Source organism: Labeo rohita, chromosome 5 (genome assembly GCF_022985175.1).
Source record: "Labeo rohita strain BAU-BD-2019 chromosome 5, IGBB_LRoh.1.0, whole genome shotgun sequence".
Classification (NCBI taxonomy): Eukaryota; Metazoa; Chordata; class Actinopteri; order Cypriniformes; family Cyprinidae; genus Labeo; species Labeo rohita.
In genome coordinates, this window is record NC_066873.1 from 28,098,943 (window position 1) to 28,116,953 (window position 18,011).

General features: G+C 37.0%; 1 protein-coding gene across 1 annotated transcript in view; it reads right to left on the bottom strand.

Moving 5' to 3' along the window:
• Positions 1–15,793, bottom strand: part of abcg4a (ATP-binding cassette, sub-family G (WHITE), member 4a) — a 28,371-nt gene extending 12,578 nt beyond the window's left edge. Inside the window, exons 1-2 of the mRNA XM_051111085.1 lie at positions 15,291–15,793; positions 11,390–11,627 (exon numbers count right to left, since the gene is read on the bottom strand). Of these exons, the coding sequence (XP_050967042.1) occupies positions 11,390–11,618 (229 nt within the window). The 5' untranslated portion in view covers positions 11,619–11,627; positions 15,291–15,793. The remainder of the gene's footprint in view (positions 1–11,389; positions 11,628–15,290) is intronic.
• Between the last annotated feature and the right edge of the window lie 2,218 nt (positions 15,794–18,011).

Consider the following 18,011-nt stretch of genomic DNA (forward strand, 5'->3'; position numbering starts at 1 on the left):
ATGCTAAGTATACTTGCAGCCAGACTAATTGTCAGTATACTTCAAGTGTGTTACTGATTAGTTAACTTGAAGTGTGCTATTTTGGAACAACTAATTTTGTGCTAAGTATATTTTAGTTGTAATTAAATTGTAGTAAAGCATAACTGTAAGTGTATTTAGTGTACTTTTATGTGCTAAATTGGAACAACTTCAAGTATACTTAGTATACTTTAAGTAAGTATATGCTGTGTAAGCTTATGATAATCTGAAAAAATCAAAAATAGTTCAAAGTTAACTATTAAAAAGAATAGCCGAACATAATTCCACAGATAATATATATATATATATATAGAGAGAGAGAGAGAGAGAGAGAGAGAGAGAGAGATTCATACTTGGCTTTACTAAACAGTACAAATATTGATAACAGTGTTAATATAAAACTATAAAACAGATTTTTTTCCCTTTTTTTTCTGATAGTGTAAGTAATGTTTATCAAACCAAGAAAATGTGACTGGGATATAAATTGACATCTGATTTAAAAAAAAATATTGAGAACTTTTGACTCAAAAAATTGAGAACTTTGCTGGTGTTCTCATTTCAGAACACCAGCACACAACACTAGATTAGAATCATCATCCATCTGTGCTTATTTTAATTATTTACATAGGAAAATAAATGAAACATGATAAAATAATGAACAATGCAATAACTTACATCAATAACCAGATATACCGCAGACTAATAAACACCACAAATGGAATTTATATTGGGTGATGTAACATAATACACTAAAACTGTTACTTAATGTAGGTAACAAAACAATTAACAGTTGAAATTGCCTTTAGCTTGATGGATAGAAATTCTTTTACATATTTTCTCACAAAAATAAGCCTAAATCATACACTGACTCTTATCACTTCCTCAAGAGGGAGACAGAAACTTGGGCTGCTTTTGCCACTCTTTATGTCATGTTTATTTCTTTATGTCATTTATGTCATTTTTTTTGTATACATGCTGCAGTTAAAAGTTTGGGGTTAAAAGTAAGTGATCAAAAGTAAAATTAAAGTAATTTTTTCAACTTCCTATTCAACAAAGAATCCTAGAATCACAAAAATAATAGATATCTACAAAATAGCACAATAGTTAAAGACGAAATAAGAAATGTAATGCAAATGACTTCTAAAAATTCGGCTTAGCTGTTTTATATGTTTTAAATATTTTTTAAAAATAGAAAAGTTATTTTAAAATCTAATCATATTTCACATTATTACTATATTTTTAATCAAATAAATGCAGCTTTGGTGTCCATAAGAGACCCTAAATTTAAAATTTCATTGAAATTTTATTGCTGCAGTTTTATGTAGGAGGAAGTTAAGTATTAAGCTGAACTTTAACTGTTTCAGCTTTACTTGAATTCAGCTAAATATTGTAAATATGTTTAATGCATATTTTTTCATTAATTTATTTTTTCCCACAACAAATGGTTTGAGATTAAAAAGGAGCTATTACAGCAGTGTCCAGGCCTCCTCAGGACCACAGATTCCCATGAAGATCCCTAGTTTGTTTTCCCCATTTATCTGTGTGTCGCTTTATATTTCAGTCACAGCCTCGAGCCATTAGTGAAGTGCTCTGAATGCTCTCTCTCTCTCCCTCTCTGCATTTCTCTGTCCTTCTTTATGTTTGCATCATGGAAAAATTGATGCAAGATGACTGACAGAACTGAGAAATAGAAAAAGAAAGGGAAAGAGAGTGACAGGGGCAACACCCCACATCGCCCTATAATTTCCTGTATACGCTTCTTTGCATACCAATGATCTGTGCCATGCGTGAGTATTAAATGCTGATAACTCATCCATAAATGATATGCCCTGCATCCTGTAACTAATAATTCATCTTTAGATTTCGCTACATGCTGACGACGTGTAACCTGAGCATCAATCTACTTATGCATTCATCCTCTTCTCCATCTATGGCATGAGTTAAATACAAACAGCACTGCGTGAGATCTCTTACATAGGCCTGTGCTACAGTATGAGCTGAACTAGGATCAGTCTGACAGTGCTCTTGGAAAGCTTAAGCTTATTTAATCAATAGATGCATCCATGCAGTTTGTGGTTATCTGCTGATAAGGAAGGAGACAGCCATCAATCTGTTAGTCTTGTGTTAGAAATGTAAAGAACTACAGAGTTTTATGAGGGTTTTTGAAAGGAAATAATAGTAAAAGTCAGTATTAACAATCTGAATCTTTTTGCACATCATTTTAAATAAATCTTGGCCATGTTATACCTTTTATAGTTAACTCTTGGTTAAACTGATTGAACTAGGGAACAAATTAGAACAACACGAAAACAGTTTACCTAAAACAGGGAAACAAATAAGTTTGTAGGATTTAATTATAGATTTGTGGCCAAGATAACTGTTTTTTTAATTACTCCACACATCATGTGCCACACTGAAATCACACAACCTATTCTCAGATACTTTTGCTGACTGAATAAATGAATAATTTCTAACTGTTAAGCATAGATGGATTAATAGGATAGTTCTCCCAAACATAAAAATTACCCCATTATTTACTTACCCGGTGTACACGACGAAAAAATGTTGTGGCTCTTCCAAACTTTATAATGGCAGTGAATGGGTGGTGATATTCAATAGTCCAATAAAAGTCCAATAAAGTGCATCCATCCATCCATCATAAAAAGTACTCCACATGACTCCAGGGGGTTAATAAAGGCCTGCTGAAGTGAATTGATGCGTTTTTGTAAAAAAAAAAATTCCATATTTAAAACTGTATAAACTGTAATCTCTAGCTCCACTAACTGTCATATGATAAACTACGGTGCTATAAGCTACGGTGAGAATATGCTAGTCTCGAGAACCAAGTTTTGTTTACAGGAGCAAAGGAAGCAGAAATTTCTTTGTTTAGCCAATGAAAACCAGTTTCCTCTTGGCTTATATCGAAATCCTCCAACATTTTTCTTTACAAATCCTTGTTTTGTACTTTTAATTCATGATCCGGTGTTTTATTTTCCTCTGCGCTTCCGTGTTTGCCATCGTATTTGCTTATATTATACGTCATTTGCCAGAACGGCACTCTCTCATACGCGTACAACAGTTAGTGGAAACTAGAGATTACGGTTTATAATTTTAAATATGGATATTTTTCTTGCTAGGAGACCTTTATTAACCCCCCCCCCCACCCCCACCCACCCCCACCCCCAAAATTTTGTGTGGAGTACTTTTTATAATGGATGGATGCACTTCATTGGACTTCTATTAGACTATTGAATATTTCCACCCATTTACTGCCATTATAAAGCTTGGAAGAGGACATTTTTTATATAACTCTGACTCATATACACCCAGGATGGCTTGAGGGTGAGTACATCATAGGGTAATTTTAATTTTTAGGCGAACTATTTAGGCTTTACTATTTTAAAGTGCACCTATTATGGATTTTTTTAAAAAATTACCTTTCATGCAGTGTGCAACACAGCTCTAAGGCTGATGATACACTGGGCAATTTGTTGAGCAATGTTGCTGGGCAACTGTAGTAAATGTTGCAGTCAACAGACAACCAGGTGAGACACAGGGCAGACGACCAATCTAAATTATCCAGATATAAATTTGTTACCGATTCTCAATGGTAAAGTGCCCAAGCAACATTGCTCGTCAAAGTTGCTCAAAAAATTGCCCCGTGTATCATCAGCATAAGGAATGAAAACATCCTGCAAAGCTGTAAATCTGAAAGTGCTCTGTGTATAAAGTTACTGTCTTTCAAAAGAAAGAGTCAATTCCGAGTCATGTAAACGAGTTGTTTTTAAAACGAATCTTAAGCTCTTAAGCTCTAAAGCATATACAGTGTAAACTGCCCATATGGTTAATCTGCCTAAGATGTAAAGTGTGAGTATGAAGTGACAGAATGAGACACTTGTCATTGTAACAAAAATGGATGACAAATACTCAGCATACTTTCAAATATGAATAATTTGCTCATATAGACAAATTGACAGCGCGAAAGTATCACTGTAGGCTATGAGTGCTAATAAATGAAATACTGAATGAACAGTAGAGTGATAGAATTCTGCTTTACAGTTTACACCCTCAAGCAAGAGTACAAAATCACCTTTTCTACATTAGAACAAGCAAGTAAACAGTTTAAAGGTCGAATATGTGTAATGAATGTGTTGAATCCAAACTGAATAAAATATCTGGTGCGCTATGCGTCTTTGGGTTAATTAGCTGCTATTAAAGTACAGAGACAGTCTCTCTGGAGATCCATGAGATCCATGTTCAAAAGCGTGATAGTCACACAGCAGATTGTTAGCAGCCCCGTGCATTACCCATAACTCTAACTCTACCAGTGGGCTTATTGCATATGCACTGGTATTGTATAACATCTGTGGAAGCCATGTATGCTACTTCCCACAGGTTCAGAACAAGGCAACCATCCAAAATGCAGAATGTTTATGACTCAACACGTTCCAAAAGCAGCGAGAGAGGAGGAACAGAACAAGGGGTAAGAAATTGCAGGAAGATAGAGAAGATAAAATATGACAGGTGAACAAGTGTCCAGAGGGAGAGACAAAGTGGAGAGAGAGAGGCCAGAGGTAATACAGAAAAGCAAAAACAACAGAGACGGATCAATAAAGATAAGAGGCTAGGAGAGGGAAAACAGAGCGAAGAGGCAGTATGACATCTATGGAGGAGGGTTAAATGGCAGGAAAGCCACACACAGCTTGTATTCATCCATCAAAAAATAAAACCATCAGCCTGCACATAACTATTAATCTATCCACTCTGCCTGTACTCACATACATTATCATGCAGAGCTTGGGGCAGCACTTATAAAGGAACAATACGTCCTTCACGTTGAAAACTCCTACATGTCTACATGCTACATGGACTGCACAGCAATGAAATGGAGAAACAGGATCAAAAACCTGGATCACCATGAAAATCTAGCATGCAAGCAAATACATTTTCCTTTGCAGTAATTCATTAATTCATGCCGGTTCTGGCTGGTTTATACTAATCAGGCTGGTGGACCAGAACAGTCATGCTGTTTAAAAGCTAAAAAATGCTACATGACCAGCATGTGTTTTTGCTAAAGGTAATTGAGAGAGGAAGTCTTGATGGTTAAAGGCATAGTTCACCACGAAAATTCTGTCATTAATTACTCACCCTCATGCTGTACCAAACCCATAAGACCTTTGTTCATCGTCAGAACATAAATTGAAATATTTTTTGATGAAATCTGACAGATTTCTGACTCTGCATAGACAGCAACACAACTGACACATTCAAGGCCCCGAAAGATAGTAAGGACATCGTTAAAATAGTCCATGTGACAACAGTGATTCAGCCGTAATGTTACGAGATGAAGCTACGAGAATACGTAAAAAAGTAACTTTATTCAACAATTTCTTCTTTTCCGTGCCAGTCTTTGATGTGTGTTCATGAGAGTACCACAATGCATGTGTGTGGTGCTGCTGACGCAGAATCTGGACACGCTGCGTCTTGTTTACAAGCACAAGAAGATGCACGCTGTACATAAAACAGTCTTCGTAAACATGTCTGTCAAGATTTTGACAGATAGAATGACTTTCTATATTTTGCTCAGCAGTAATTATTTGAGCCAGAATTTACAGACGATGAACTAAAGCTACGTTTACACTAGTGCGTTTTCGTTTTAAACATATATTTTACTACTGTTCAGCCTGTTGTTTACACTATTCTGGCGTTTCGACTTTCAAAAACACTCCAGATCCCATATTAGTTTGAAAACTCTGGGGTTGCTTTTCAGTGTAAACAGACCAGGAGGCTTTTGAAAATTATGGTCTGGAAGGAAGGGAAGGACGTGACATGTGGCCAAATATGGTGACCCATACTTGGAATTTGTGCTCTGCATTTAACCCATCCAAGTGCACACACAGTAGTGAGTAATAAACAAACACACACACACACACACCCCCAGAGCAGTGGGCAGCCATATTGCTATCGCTGCAGCGCCCAGGGAGCAGTTGGGGGATCGGTGCCTTGCTCAAGGGACTCACCTCAGTTGTGGTATTGAGGGTGGAGAGAGTCACTTCCCCCAACTTCAATCCCTGCCAGACCTGGGACTCAAACCCGCAACCTTTCAGTTACAAGCCCGACTCCCTAACCATTAGGCCACAGCTGCCCACGGTTATTCGCTCCCCCCACCTTCAATCCCTGCCGGACCTGGGACTCGAACCCGCAACCTTTCAGTTACAAGCCCAACTCCCTAACCATTAGGCATGGCTGCCCACATTTGCTTTGTGTATCCTTGACGACCATGTAAACAAATAACATCATGCTCATTTGGTGCATCTTATTTCGGAGGCTCATTTCCCTGCTGAAAAAAAAACAGCTAAAACCAGCCTAAGCTGGTTGGCTGGTTTTATCTGGTCATCCAGGCTAGTCTTAGCTGGTCAGCAGGCTGGTTTTAGAGGGGTTTTGGCCATTTCCTTAGCTGGTCAGGCTGGGAGACCAGCTAAAACCAGCTACTACCAACCAACCAGCCTAGGCTGGTTTTAGCTGTTTTTTTCAGCAGGGTTAAGAAAGGTAACAGGTAAACTGCATAATAAAAAAAATAAATTACAGTATTTTTACACCCCAAGGAATAACAGTCAATTTTATTACGGTTACTTCTCTTAAATAAGACATCCTTGATGACGTATGCAGCCTGAATGGTCATGTGACATGTGTTTTTGGTTGTGCAGTGTAGATGGAGACGGTTTCTGAAACGCAGTAAAAACACTAGTGTAGAAGAGGATCATTTTCATTTTAAAATGCAGTAGCCTAAGAGAGATGGACGTTCTATGTCAGAATGCCAGCACCTGCGTCAGCAGCACCACGAGTCGTTGTACTTTCGTAAATGTGTGGCAAAGAATAACAGAAAAAAGTTGTTGTTGAATAAAGTCATTATTTTGGTTTTCTTTGTGCACAAAAAGTATTCTCGTAGCTTCATAACATTACGGTTAAAAAACCACTGATGTCACAGGGACTCTTTTAACAATGTCCTTACGGCCTTGAACGTGTCAGTTACTTTGCTATGCAGGGTCAGAAAGCTCTTGGATTTCATAAAAAATATCTTAATTTGTGTTCCGAAGATAAACAAAAGTCTTACGGGTTTGGAACGACATCAAGGTGAGTAATTAGTGACAGAATTTTCATTTTTGGGTGAATTATCCCTTTAAGGCAATAGCTAGCTGGAACAGCATCCAAAACCCAACATACCCAGCATTTCTCTCTCTCTCTCTCTCTCTTTCTCAAAAGTCTGTGTTTGTCTCAAATCTCAAAGCCACATAGACTGAAATCATACATCTAAAACCGCAAAAGCATAAATTGCATATGAAAAAGCTTGTTTCTGAACAGATGGAACAACAGAGGGACTGTATAATGAAGTATGAGGTAATAATAAAAGAATGGCATACTAATGTTTGAGGTGCTAACTCAGCAACAGCATAATGAGGTACACAGTTTAAACATAAGTATATATGGGTCTCAGGAGTGGGCTACTATCAATGTCATGGAGATCAGCACTGTATGATTCACCCTCTTCCATTTAGTAATGGCACGTGTGTCACTGCAGAACCTTACGATACATCTGTTGTGCGTGTGTGCTTGGTTTGTGCCGCATGTGTGTGTATATGCGGGTATGTGTGGGTGGAGCTCAGCATGCTGGAAGACATGAAGCTATAGGAGCTGTTGTGCGTGCAGTAGCCATCATTCACCAACATTAACACAGCAATGCACCAGCGTCTCATGCTGCTTACTGGATAAAATACATTGAGCAGAGAGAAATGGAGAAAGACAGGAAATGGCAAAGATATATACACTCAGTTGAGGTCAAAAGTTTACACACACCTTGCAGAATCTGCAAAATGTTCATTATTTTACCAAAATATAAAGGATCATGCAAAATGCATGATATTTTTTATTTAGTACTTACCTGAATAAGATATTTCACATAAACGATGTTTACATATAGTCCACAAGAGAGACTATAATAATTGATTTTCTAAAAAACCCTGTTTAAAAGTTTACATATGCTTGATTCTTAATACTGTGTTGTTACCTGAATGATCCACAGCTGTGTTTTTTTTTTTTTTGTTGTTTGTTTAATGATAGTTGTTCATGAGTTTCTTGTTTGTCCTGAACAATTAAACTGCCATTTGTTCTTCAGAAAAATCCTTCAGGTCAATCAAATTCTTTGGTTTTTCAGCCTTATTTGTGTATTTGAACCCTTTCCAACAATGATTGTATGATTTTGAGATCCAGTTGGGTGGGGGTGAAAACTTTTGGAATTTAAGATCAGGGTAAAAATTATTTAGTCTTCTGGAAACATGTAAATACCTTCTGTAGCTTCTGAAGGCCAGTACAAAAAAAAAAAAAAAGGCAAAATAAGTCAAAATTTAGGCAAAATAAAAAAAATGTACACATCTTCATTCTGTTCAAAAGTTTACACACCTGGCTTTTAGTGCATCGTTTTTCCTTCTGGAAGCATCACTGAGTGTTTGAACCTTCTGTAATAGTTGCATATGAGTCCCTAAGTTGTCCTCAGTGTGAAAAGATGGATCTCAAATACAGTCATATCCATCTCAAATGCAGTTATACAGTCATTGCTGGAAAGGGTTCATAGTGTATTTTGGTAAAATAATTAACATTTTTAAGAATCTGCAAGGTGTATGTAAACTTTTTTTTTTTTTAAGTTTCATTTTTGGTCTTTTTGGTCCTTCAATATTTAGGAAAGAGACAGGAAAGTATTGGGTAGAGAGAAGGGGGTGGGATCAGCATAGGACCACGAGACAGGAATCGAACTCAGGTCGCCATGAGCGCAGTTGCGTTGTAGATGTCGGCGCACTAACCACAAAGGCTACCGGCGCCGACTGTAAACTTTTTTTACATTTGTTTTTTTATTTTTTGTAATAGATATTACTTTGAGAATGTTACAAATTTTTAAGATAAAATTAATAATTTCCATTAGCCCATTTCAAGATCATTAAGGCACCCAAAAGCTCTGTAAAAGCATTTAAGCACAAATTTCTCCTAAACTTGTCCTTAGCTATGTTAAAATTCTGCATAGTTCTCTATGCAGCCTCCCAAGCTGTGTCAACTGAGCATTTGTATGACATTAATGGATATACAACTGCTGATAGCCAGTTCTATCTCTTATCTTATCTCATGTGCTACACAGAAAACCTATTCAGTCTCATATGGCCATCAAACACCAGCCTATGCTACAGAGCTAGAAACATCATGTACAATGAATCACTGCAACCAGAGGAAAAATAAAAACAACAAAAAAATGGGCGGTGAAGAGAAAGAGAGTCCCTATCAATAAAGTGTGTGTTAGCATGCTTGTGTGGGCTGGTTTCATCCTGGGCAGGTTTAGCTAGACTAGGCAGCAGACAGCTGAGCAGCATGCCGTCTGGGGAAGTGAATTATTTACTATATCTTAAGTCTGCTGAGAACAGCACTCTTCAGTCCAGGACACAGGATGGAGTGTGTGAGGGGCTAATAGTATTACGCCCATACTTGTTCGTACATATGTGTGTTTGTGTGTCGTGAGTTTGGAGTGATAAAGAATTACAGATAGCTATCTGGTCGATATTGCAAAATAAACCTGGCAGGGTCACCATGACACTGCCACACCTACTCACCAAGCAAATAAAAAAGAGGATATAAAATATTAATCTGAGTTGAAATTATTTTATAACATTACCTGTACATTATATAAAAGCCAATTTTATTGACTAAATATCGACCAATCAGATTCGAGTATCCCAGAAAGCCATGCAATATAGTAAATTTATTAACAGTATTTTGATTTCTGACATTGTATGTGACCCTGGACCACAAAACCAGTCTTAATTAGCATGGGTATATTTGTAGCAATAGTCAAAAATACATTATATGGGTCAAAGTAAAGATCATGTTCCATGAAGATATTTTGTAAATTGTAATACATTAAAACTTAATTTTTGATTTGTAATATGCATTGCTAAGAACTGCATTACAACTTTAAAGGTGATTTTCTCAATAATTTGATTTTTTTGCACTCTTAGATTCCAGATTTTCAAATATTTGTATCTTGGCCAAATATTGTCCTATTCTAACAAACCATATAAAAAACATATAAAAAAAATAGACCCCTATGACTGGTTTTATGGTCGAACCACATAAGCTGTTGTCAGTAAAGTGTTTTATGTTTGATTTGTTGCATAATTTTAGTTCCTGTTTTTTGTAGTTTATCATATTTGGAAAGGGTTGTGATAAATACAGTAAATCACTGGATCACTTCTGTACTCATAGGCAGTAAAAGGAAAATAATTGTCAATGTATTTATTTCTGACACAATAGAAATCATAGATAAATTGTATAAACTATAGGCCTGGATTTTGACACAGATTCAGATTCACAAGCTTGTGATTCAATTCGATTTCCGATTCAATTCAGTATCGGTTATTTTGGATATAAACCAGGTACAGTACATGCTAAATTTTCTCAAGGAAAAAAAATTCAACTATTGTTGTAAAATACACATGAGAGTCAGTTGGTAATACATTACTATAATACTGAAGGTTAAAAAATAACTGATTTGTATACAAATGCTTAAATTACACTCAATGAAGTTTACAAATACATAATTAATTCTACTCCAATTTGTTTTCTGAAACATTTAAATGGTGGCTGTCATAGAAACTTGACGGATTTATTCAGACATAAATTAAACTTTGAAGAACAGTAAAAATGATAATGAATGTGTTATATGGTGTATATATTTAGCAAAATGCTAATGAGTCACTAAATTTACCAAATATGACGTTATATGACATATTGTTTACCAGCTGTTATCCTGATGTCTTTCCACGGTTGAAACACTGATTGAACGATTACATGAGACAGGATACAGATTTTGGTAAGTTGTACTCTTTCTTTTAACATGTCTTTGGATGTCCATTCATATTTATTTTGTGCTAAAACTTGTATTAAGTGGAGGAGACGATCAGGTCACACTGCTTTTGAACTGAAGCACTACAGCGATCTGTCACTTCTTATTAAACAGTGCCTAAAGAGTATTTATTGTTTGGATATTGTAAAAAAATAGACAGAATTTGAAATCTGAGACTTTGTTTCATATCAAAGCAACAAAGTACAAAGCTTATTGCGATTTACTGGATGGGAGGCGTGCTACAATGTTCCGTTCGTTAACTGAAAGCAGGCTAGACTAATCGATTCTTGGGATTTAAGAATCAATGTTATTTCGTAAAAATGAGAATTGATTAAAATCGAGAAATCGATAGCCTATTTTTTACCCAGCCTACAAAAATGCTATACTGTAATCATCACATAAGCTTTATCATGAGGATTTATGTATTACCTCGCCTCCTCCAACAGGGGCCCTCGCGGATGGTATAGGACAGCTCTGTAAACTCCAAGTCCACCGCTGAGCGCCGAGGCAGGTGAGAAAACCTCTGTGCCTCTGTGATATGGTTCTCCACCTTCTTCAGGTGGGTCAGCATGGCAGCATCTGGAAGGGCTCCTCCCGCACGCTTGGTCTCCTCCATGGGAATGGAAACAGACCCCGGTTCTAAGGACCTTGCAGCCATACCGAGAGCCTGGGAAATGTGGGAGAATGCAATGTTAGAAAATGAGAAAATGCTTATAATGTGTAATAATGCAGAATTTGTACAGAAGCCAAGGAATACATAATGGCAAAACTACTATCTGCAATCAAATCTACCTCAAATGCAATCAGTTCACACATACACACACTTGCAAGGAAAAATATGTCTTTGATGGATAATTTCACACTCCTGTTTGAGTCTGTGATACATGTGAGGTTGAGCTGGAGCTCAGTGAAACAAAACCATTGTGTCTTTTGAAAGGAAACACAAATTACTCATGGACGGTAATCATTCTGTATGAATGTTCATTCATTCTAACCACATTACATTCTGTTTTAATGAAGTGTTTTAAGTTGAATGGCATTAAGACTTATTACCCCCAGACCATCTAGACGGATGTTAGTTTGAGCATAAAATCAGTGACAGAAGAAGCATCTGCTCAGACGTGAGAGTTCTGCACTTGGAGACAGTTTTCAGTTAGTAGAGTAATTACCCTTGAAGCCTATGGAATTTTATGCCAGCATTTGAAGCTTTGATGGAAACCTTTTTCAGTGTTTTGCTGGGGAAGCTCTCACCAAACAAGCTGACGAGAATACAGATGACCACTGGGTCGAGTATGTCTTTATTTCCTATATTAATATTTTTGTAGCTTCCACTAGAAATGCAGAGCTTTTCTGAGCACAATCTGTGCTGTTCTTATTAATATTTAGATGATCTAATATGATTTTAATGGAATTATCCTCTAATTTTGATGAAAGCTCTGGCAGATCTACAAAATGCTGGGTTATTTTTTTAACCCAAAAGTTGGGTTCAGCTTGTTGGGTCATTTTACTGGGTTATTTTTAACATTTTTACCCAGGCGCTGGGTAGTTTTTCTGTAACTAAGCTGCTGAGTCATTTTTAATGCTGGGTTATTTTTTTCTACCCAACCACTAGGTTGAGCCTGTCTCCGACGAAGCAACCCAGCTTTTGAGTTGTGCACTTCTTCAGTGAAATAAAGGCTTGTATACATTTTATTTCATTTATAAGGTTTTTACTGTGCTGTAAATTATGTTATTTTACACAACACAACATACAAGGACGAGATGTCAGTAAGCTGCGTCAGCAGTGGTCATTTCGCATGATGGAAACGCCTTTTGCCTTGCATTACATTAACTGATTTTATTTGTTATAAATACTGAATTTAATTCAATTTGATGCTAAAATATGTTCTGTTATCTCAGTACTTTTTGTTTATAGGCAGGTTATTCAATCAGTCACGGCATCTTTCAGCTATGAGTGAAATGCGAGGCGGCGCATTTCTCAGATTTCGGCGACACATCGGTGAAAAGTGATTACAGAGAACGGTTGAATACACTTAAATTGAAATGTTACTTTTAAATGTAACATTTTTTTTTTTATTATTGTTAAACGAGTTTAATGCTATGTAATATTGTAAATTATATAGTATTGACCCAAATAAATTTAATTTGTCTTATATTCTTGTCCATGCTTGTTCTTCCTTAATAATAAATGTTCATTTACTTTCGATTATTGCAGTTGCCTATAATTCTGTGTGTGATTTTTAATTTCCAGCATATTTTAAGCTAGCAGTTTAATATTTTTTAAACAATAGTTTACTTAAATAAAACAACCCAGCATGTTGGGTAAAAACATTTAACCCAACCAACTGGGTCAAAAAAAAACCCCAGCATGTGTTCTATCCAATATTTACACAGTGCTGGGTTGCCAAATAACCCAGATTGGGTTGTTTTTAACCCAGCATTTTTAGAGTGTGGATTCTCACATTTTCCTGCTGGATGTAGGAAGGCTGAGATTGTAATTCCAGAACTGTTGTGAGGAGTAAGGATCCGATTACAGCCTGACAACAGTATAGTGCTGATTCACATGAACTTTCTGAATGACATAGAATACAGAAATGCCCCACACACGCACACACACAGTGTACATAAATACAGTGTATAGTAAATTATATCTAAATCAGTTTTTCGGTGTAAAGAATATTTTAATAGTCTAAAGAATCTTTTTCCACTATAAAGAACCTTTCTGTGCAATGGAAAGGTACTGTATAGATGTCTGGGGTTCTTCATGGAAACAAAGATGCCAGTAAAGAATCTTTATTTTTAAGAGTGCAACAATTACTTGATTAGTCCACAGCGCATTTAGAATGCAATATACAAATGCATTTCTGCAAGACTTGAAATGCAGTCATATCAGCATGTAATTAAAAATCACCACTCAGATTCAATGACACTGACGCTGAAAAACTTTGCACCGAGCGACCGAGGTACAAACAGTACTGACAGCAATGCGAATGTGGAATCCATATGAGTTATTGTATTTCACGTCAATGAGAATGCACTTAGGCTGCAGAAGCTTCTAAACCAGTTCCGGGTGCTGTGCTGGATAGAACCCTGCCTCACTAAAGAATCAGTGTTTTCACTGTTGCCAGCTAGCAATTTGTACGGTTAAAGTGCTTGTATGTCAATATGGTGTATTCCATTAAGAAGTGAACAGTTTATTGGCCATTATGACTGAAGGCACGAGACCAGAGACTGGAGAATCTAAAAAAGCTCAATTTCACAGGATATCTTGATCTAGAAATTTACATCTGTATAGATTTTTACTAAATAAAATGATTCCATTGCTGCTGAGGCTGTGATGTTAGGGAGGTAGTCACAGCATAGCTCGATGAAATATCTGGACCAAATAGTGGACCAAATTCCTCATGGAACAAAAACTGTGAATTCATCCAGTCCATCATTCTGGGTGATCATTGTGATTGATGGACCTGCACTTGATCCTCAGTGGCCCCATTTATATTCAAGTGATTAATCTTCAAGAGAGTTGCCCTGTAAACTTAAAAGTTAAAATATTTTCAAATGAATGCATCCCTAAGATAGACTGCTGATCTTAACTGGTTTAGGATTATCTGCTAGTGAGGTTAAAACACCTCTTAAACCAGACAACAGTATGACCAGGTTGAGAGATATATATTTCTATAAAGTAATATAAAACTACATAGTAAGGCATATTACTGATTATGTCACTATAATAGAGACCTACTGGCCACAGTTAATGAAACACTGCACGGTCTTTTCTGATCAGTCAAAGAATCAACCATGCTTTTTGAGTATTTTCAATCCTGGTTCTGAAATACCTCAGAATGACACATTTTGAATGTCTCCCTTATCTGACACACCCAATTTAGGTACTGGAGCCTCTACTAATGAGCTGATGATATCAATCAGTTGTGTTAAATGAGAAGTATTATCCAAAATGTGCAGCGTTGAGGATTGAGAACCAGTAAACCCTTTAAAACCCAGTCTGGCTGTTCTATGATCTGTCAGAGAAAGGTCATTGTCTCCGATCACTTACTTCACTACCCAGCACAGATATAAGACAGAATACACAATGAGCAATTATGAGGCAACAATATTTTCATAAATTAAGAAATGCATATGAGATTGAAGCTGATAATAAACCCTTGTGTGCTCTACCTAGTTATTTTATAGTGTACTGTGTTTAGAATAACATGCATCACATGCCCTGTCAATGACATCACACGCATGTAAACCACAGGCTACTGTGTTTATACTGGAGAAGACCTTCTATGTGTTGCTGCACCCAGACTCAGAATGACATGATACCTACTTTTTTGACGCGTTGAGTTGATCAAACGTCTCTCTGGCAGTGTGTTTTCTTATAAATATGTCCAATTCATTCCTTTGAGCTCTGGAGTACACACATAAGCTTCAGCAACAGGAGCGGCCCCGCACTATAGTCCAGCTGAGAAAAAAGATGCTCCGTTATACGCCCGATCCCGCTCACCGGTGACGGAGAGGATGCTCTTCTCCTTCAGAAAGCCGGTACACGTCACATTCATATCGTTCCTTGAAAATATTCCGTGACAATTCCTATCCAAAACAAACATAACAGTTATGAATAATTAAGCAGATGCAGCATCCGTGTTAAACCAGGAGTTTCATATCGGACAGCTGACGGAAGGGCAAACCGTGACTCGATCGTTGCGCATTTACAGTCATCCAGTATGCGTATGGAGCTGTGTGGAGATGAGTTGTGCTCATCCTGCCCGGTCCTCCGGATGCTGCACCGCAGTGTGATATAGCTAGCGCGCAGTGGACAGAGGAGCCCTGGCACGCCCGGCGGTCTGTGGTACTGGGCGTAACTGCTTTAAGCCCGTGTTACACACTGGAAGACCATTAAAGTAGCAGTGATAGATTTGGTTACTTACATTATGATACTTTGGGGGTTACATTTTAAAAATAACAGCAAGATTTTGCACTGCAAATTGTTGTGGTTAAATGTATGGTTAATTCTGGCAGCTGGCAACTAATGATGTAAAAAAAAAACTGAAATCTCTAACTCTGAATACTACGACGGCGTTTTAGTGCCACCTTAAAAAATAAAAAAAAATCTAAGATTACGAGATTAAACTCGTAATATTTCGAGAATAAACTCGAAACTACGAGAATAAAGTCGAAATGTTACGAGAATAAAGTCGAAATGTTACGAGAATAAAGTCGAAATGTTACGAGAAAAAAAGTCGAAATATTTCGAGAATAAACTCGTAGTAATACGAGATTAAAATCGTAGTATTTTGAGAAATAATGTCAAAATTAGGAAAAGAAAGTCGTATTTTACGTGAATGTATTGTACGCTTCCACCCACAACACAAACCGACTGAAGCTGTCAATGCAACCATTAATTGCAATGCCGTACGGCTTGAGTTTATCATATGAATCCATATGCCACAATGCGCTGGGACCCCGGCTGAAGTACTGGCGAAGCCGTTTTTCTACTGTCGTGCCGAACGGTTCTTAAAACGCTGTCCGTCTCCGTTGGCATGCATATCCCCTCAGCATTTGTTGGTAACCTTATACCTGTCGTCGCCTTTTGTTTATTTTATTTTTTGCGTTGTTTGTAGTTGTGTCCTTTTTTTCTGTTATTTAACAAAGTCCCAAAAACAGAAACATCTGATCATCATCCATATCTCTGTTTATATTACAATTGCGTTACCAAGGCAACGACTGACACATTTGTGTTTACATTCCAAAGAGTTCCGTTATCAGCACCACAGTGGAAAATGAAGCCGTATCCGTGCTGACTGGCCCGGATCGGCACGGAACGGAACGGTTAAGCGAAGAGAACGGTTCGGCCCGATAGTGGAAAAGCGGCTAAAGTCTCTTGAGAAACAACATCCTGTTCGAATAGCACACAGATGTAACCACCGATATCCGTGGAGTCGACCACTGGTCGCCATTTCAGACTGCACAAAAGAGGCAATTTCGGAGAATAAAGTCGAAATGTTACGAGAATAAAGTCGAAATGTTACGAGAAAAAAATCGAAATATTTCGACTTTTTTCTCGTAACATTTCGACTTTATTCTCGTAACATTTCGACTTTATTCTCGTAACATTTCGACTTTATTCTCGTAACATTTCGACTTTATTCTCGTAGTTTCGAGTTTATTCTCGAAATATTACGAGATTAATCTCGTAATCTTAGATTTTTTTTTTTTTTAAGGTGGCACTAAAACGCCGTCGTAGAATACAAATAAGAGCAGAACAGATCAATGTTACCACACTAACACAAGAGATTAAAATAATGACATAAAAAATATATAAACAGCATAACAGCATAATAAGACTAAGAGAATAAGCATTTCTTACGTAGGTTAAATGTAACTATTGTTTGGGACTGTATAGTATAGGCTACCCATTATTTTGATGAATATCCACCTTTTTCTTTCCATAAGATTGGGCGCGTCCATTTGTAAATTGTATGGGTCTGGCTCCTGTCTCATCCCTGTCCAGCTATTTTTAGCTGTACGTACAAAACAGCTCTTTTTGCTGCTTGATATTGCAAATTGGTAAGTCTTTCCATATTATTTTAATGTATTATCTTAATTATGAGCATACTGATTTGTAGTGCAAATATTTTTACCCTTTACTGCACGTTGTTATTCTTATCGTTATGAGCCAGAAGTCTCACCCGTGTGCTTCCGCGTTGAAGAAAAAGGTGGATAGGCTATTCTCTGTAAATTATATTCATTTTTTGCAGTGCGGAACCCCAGGCAATTTATCCCAGTGCTGCTAGAGTTTATTTATTTATTTATTTATTTATTCAGTTTATTTTTATTTTATTTCATTTTTATTATTTTTTTAAGAACGCTATTTTTCTTCTGAGGCTAAAAATGTGTTGCTTATTTGCAATGGCAGAGGCACAAGCCACGGCTTATTGCGCTGTTGTGTGGTGGATTACATTACAAACCCCTCTGCAGGAAAGTGAGGGCAGGGCTGGCCTGATGCCATATGGTCACGGGACAGGTGGGAATCTCAATTTTCCCATGA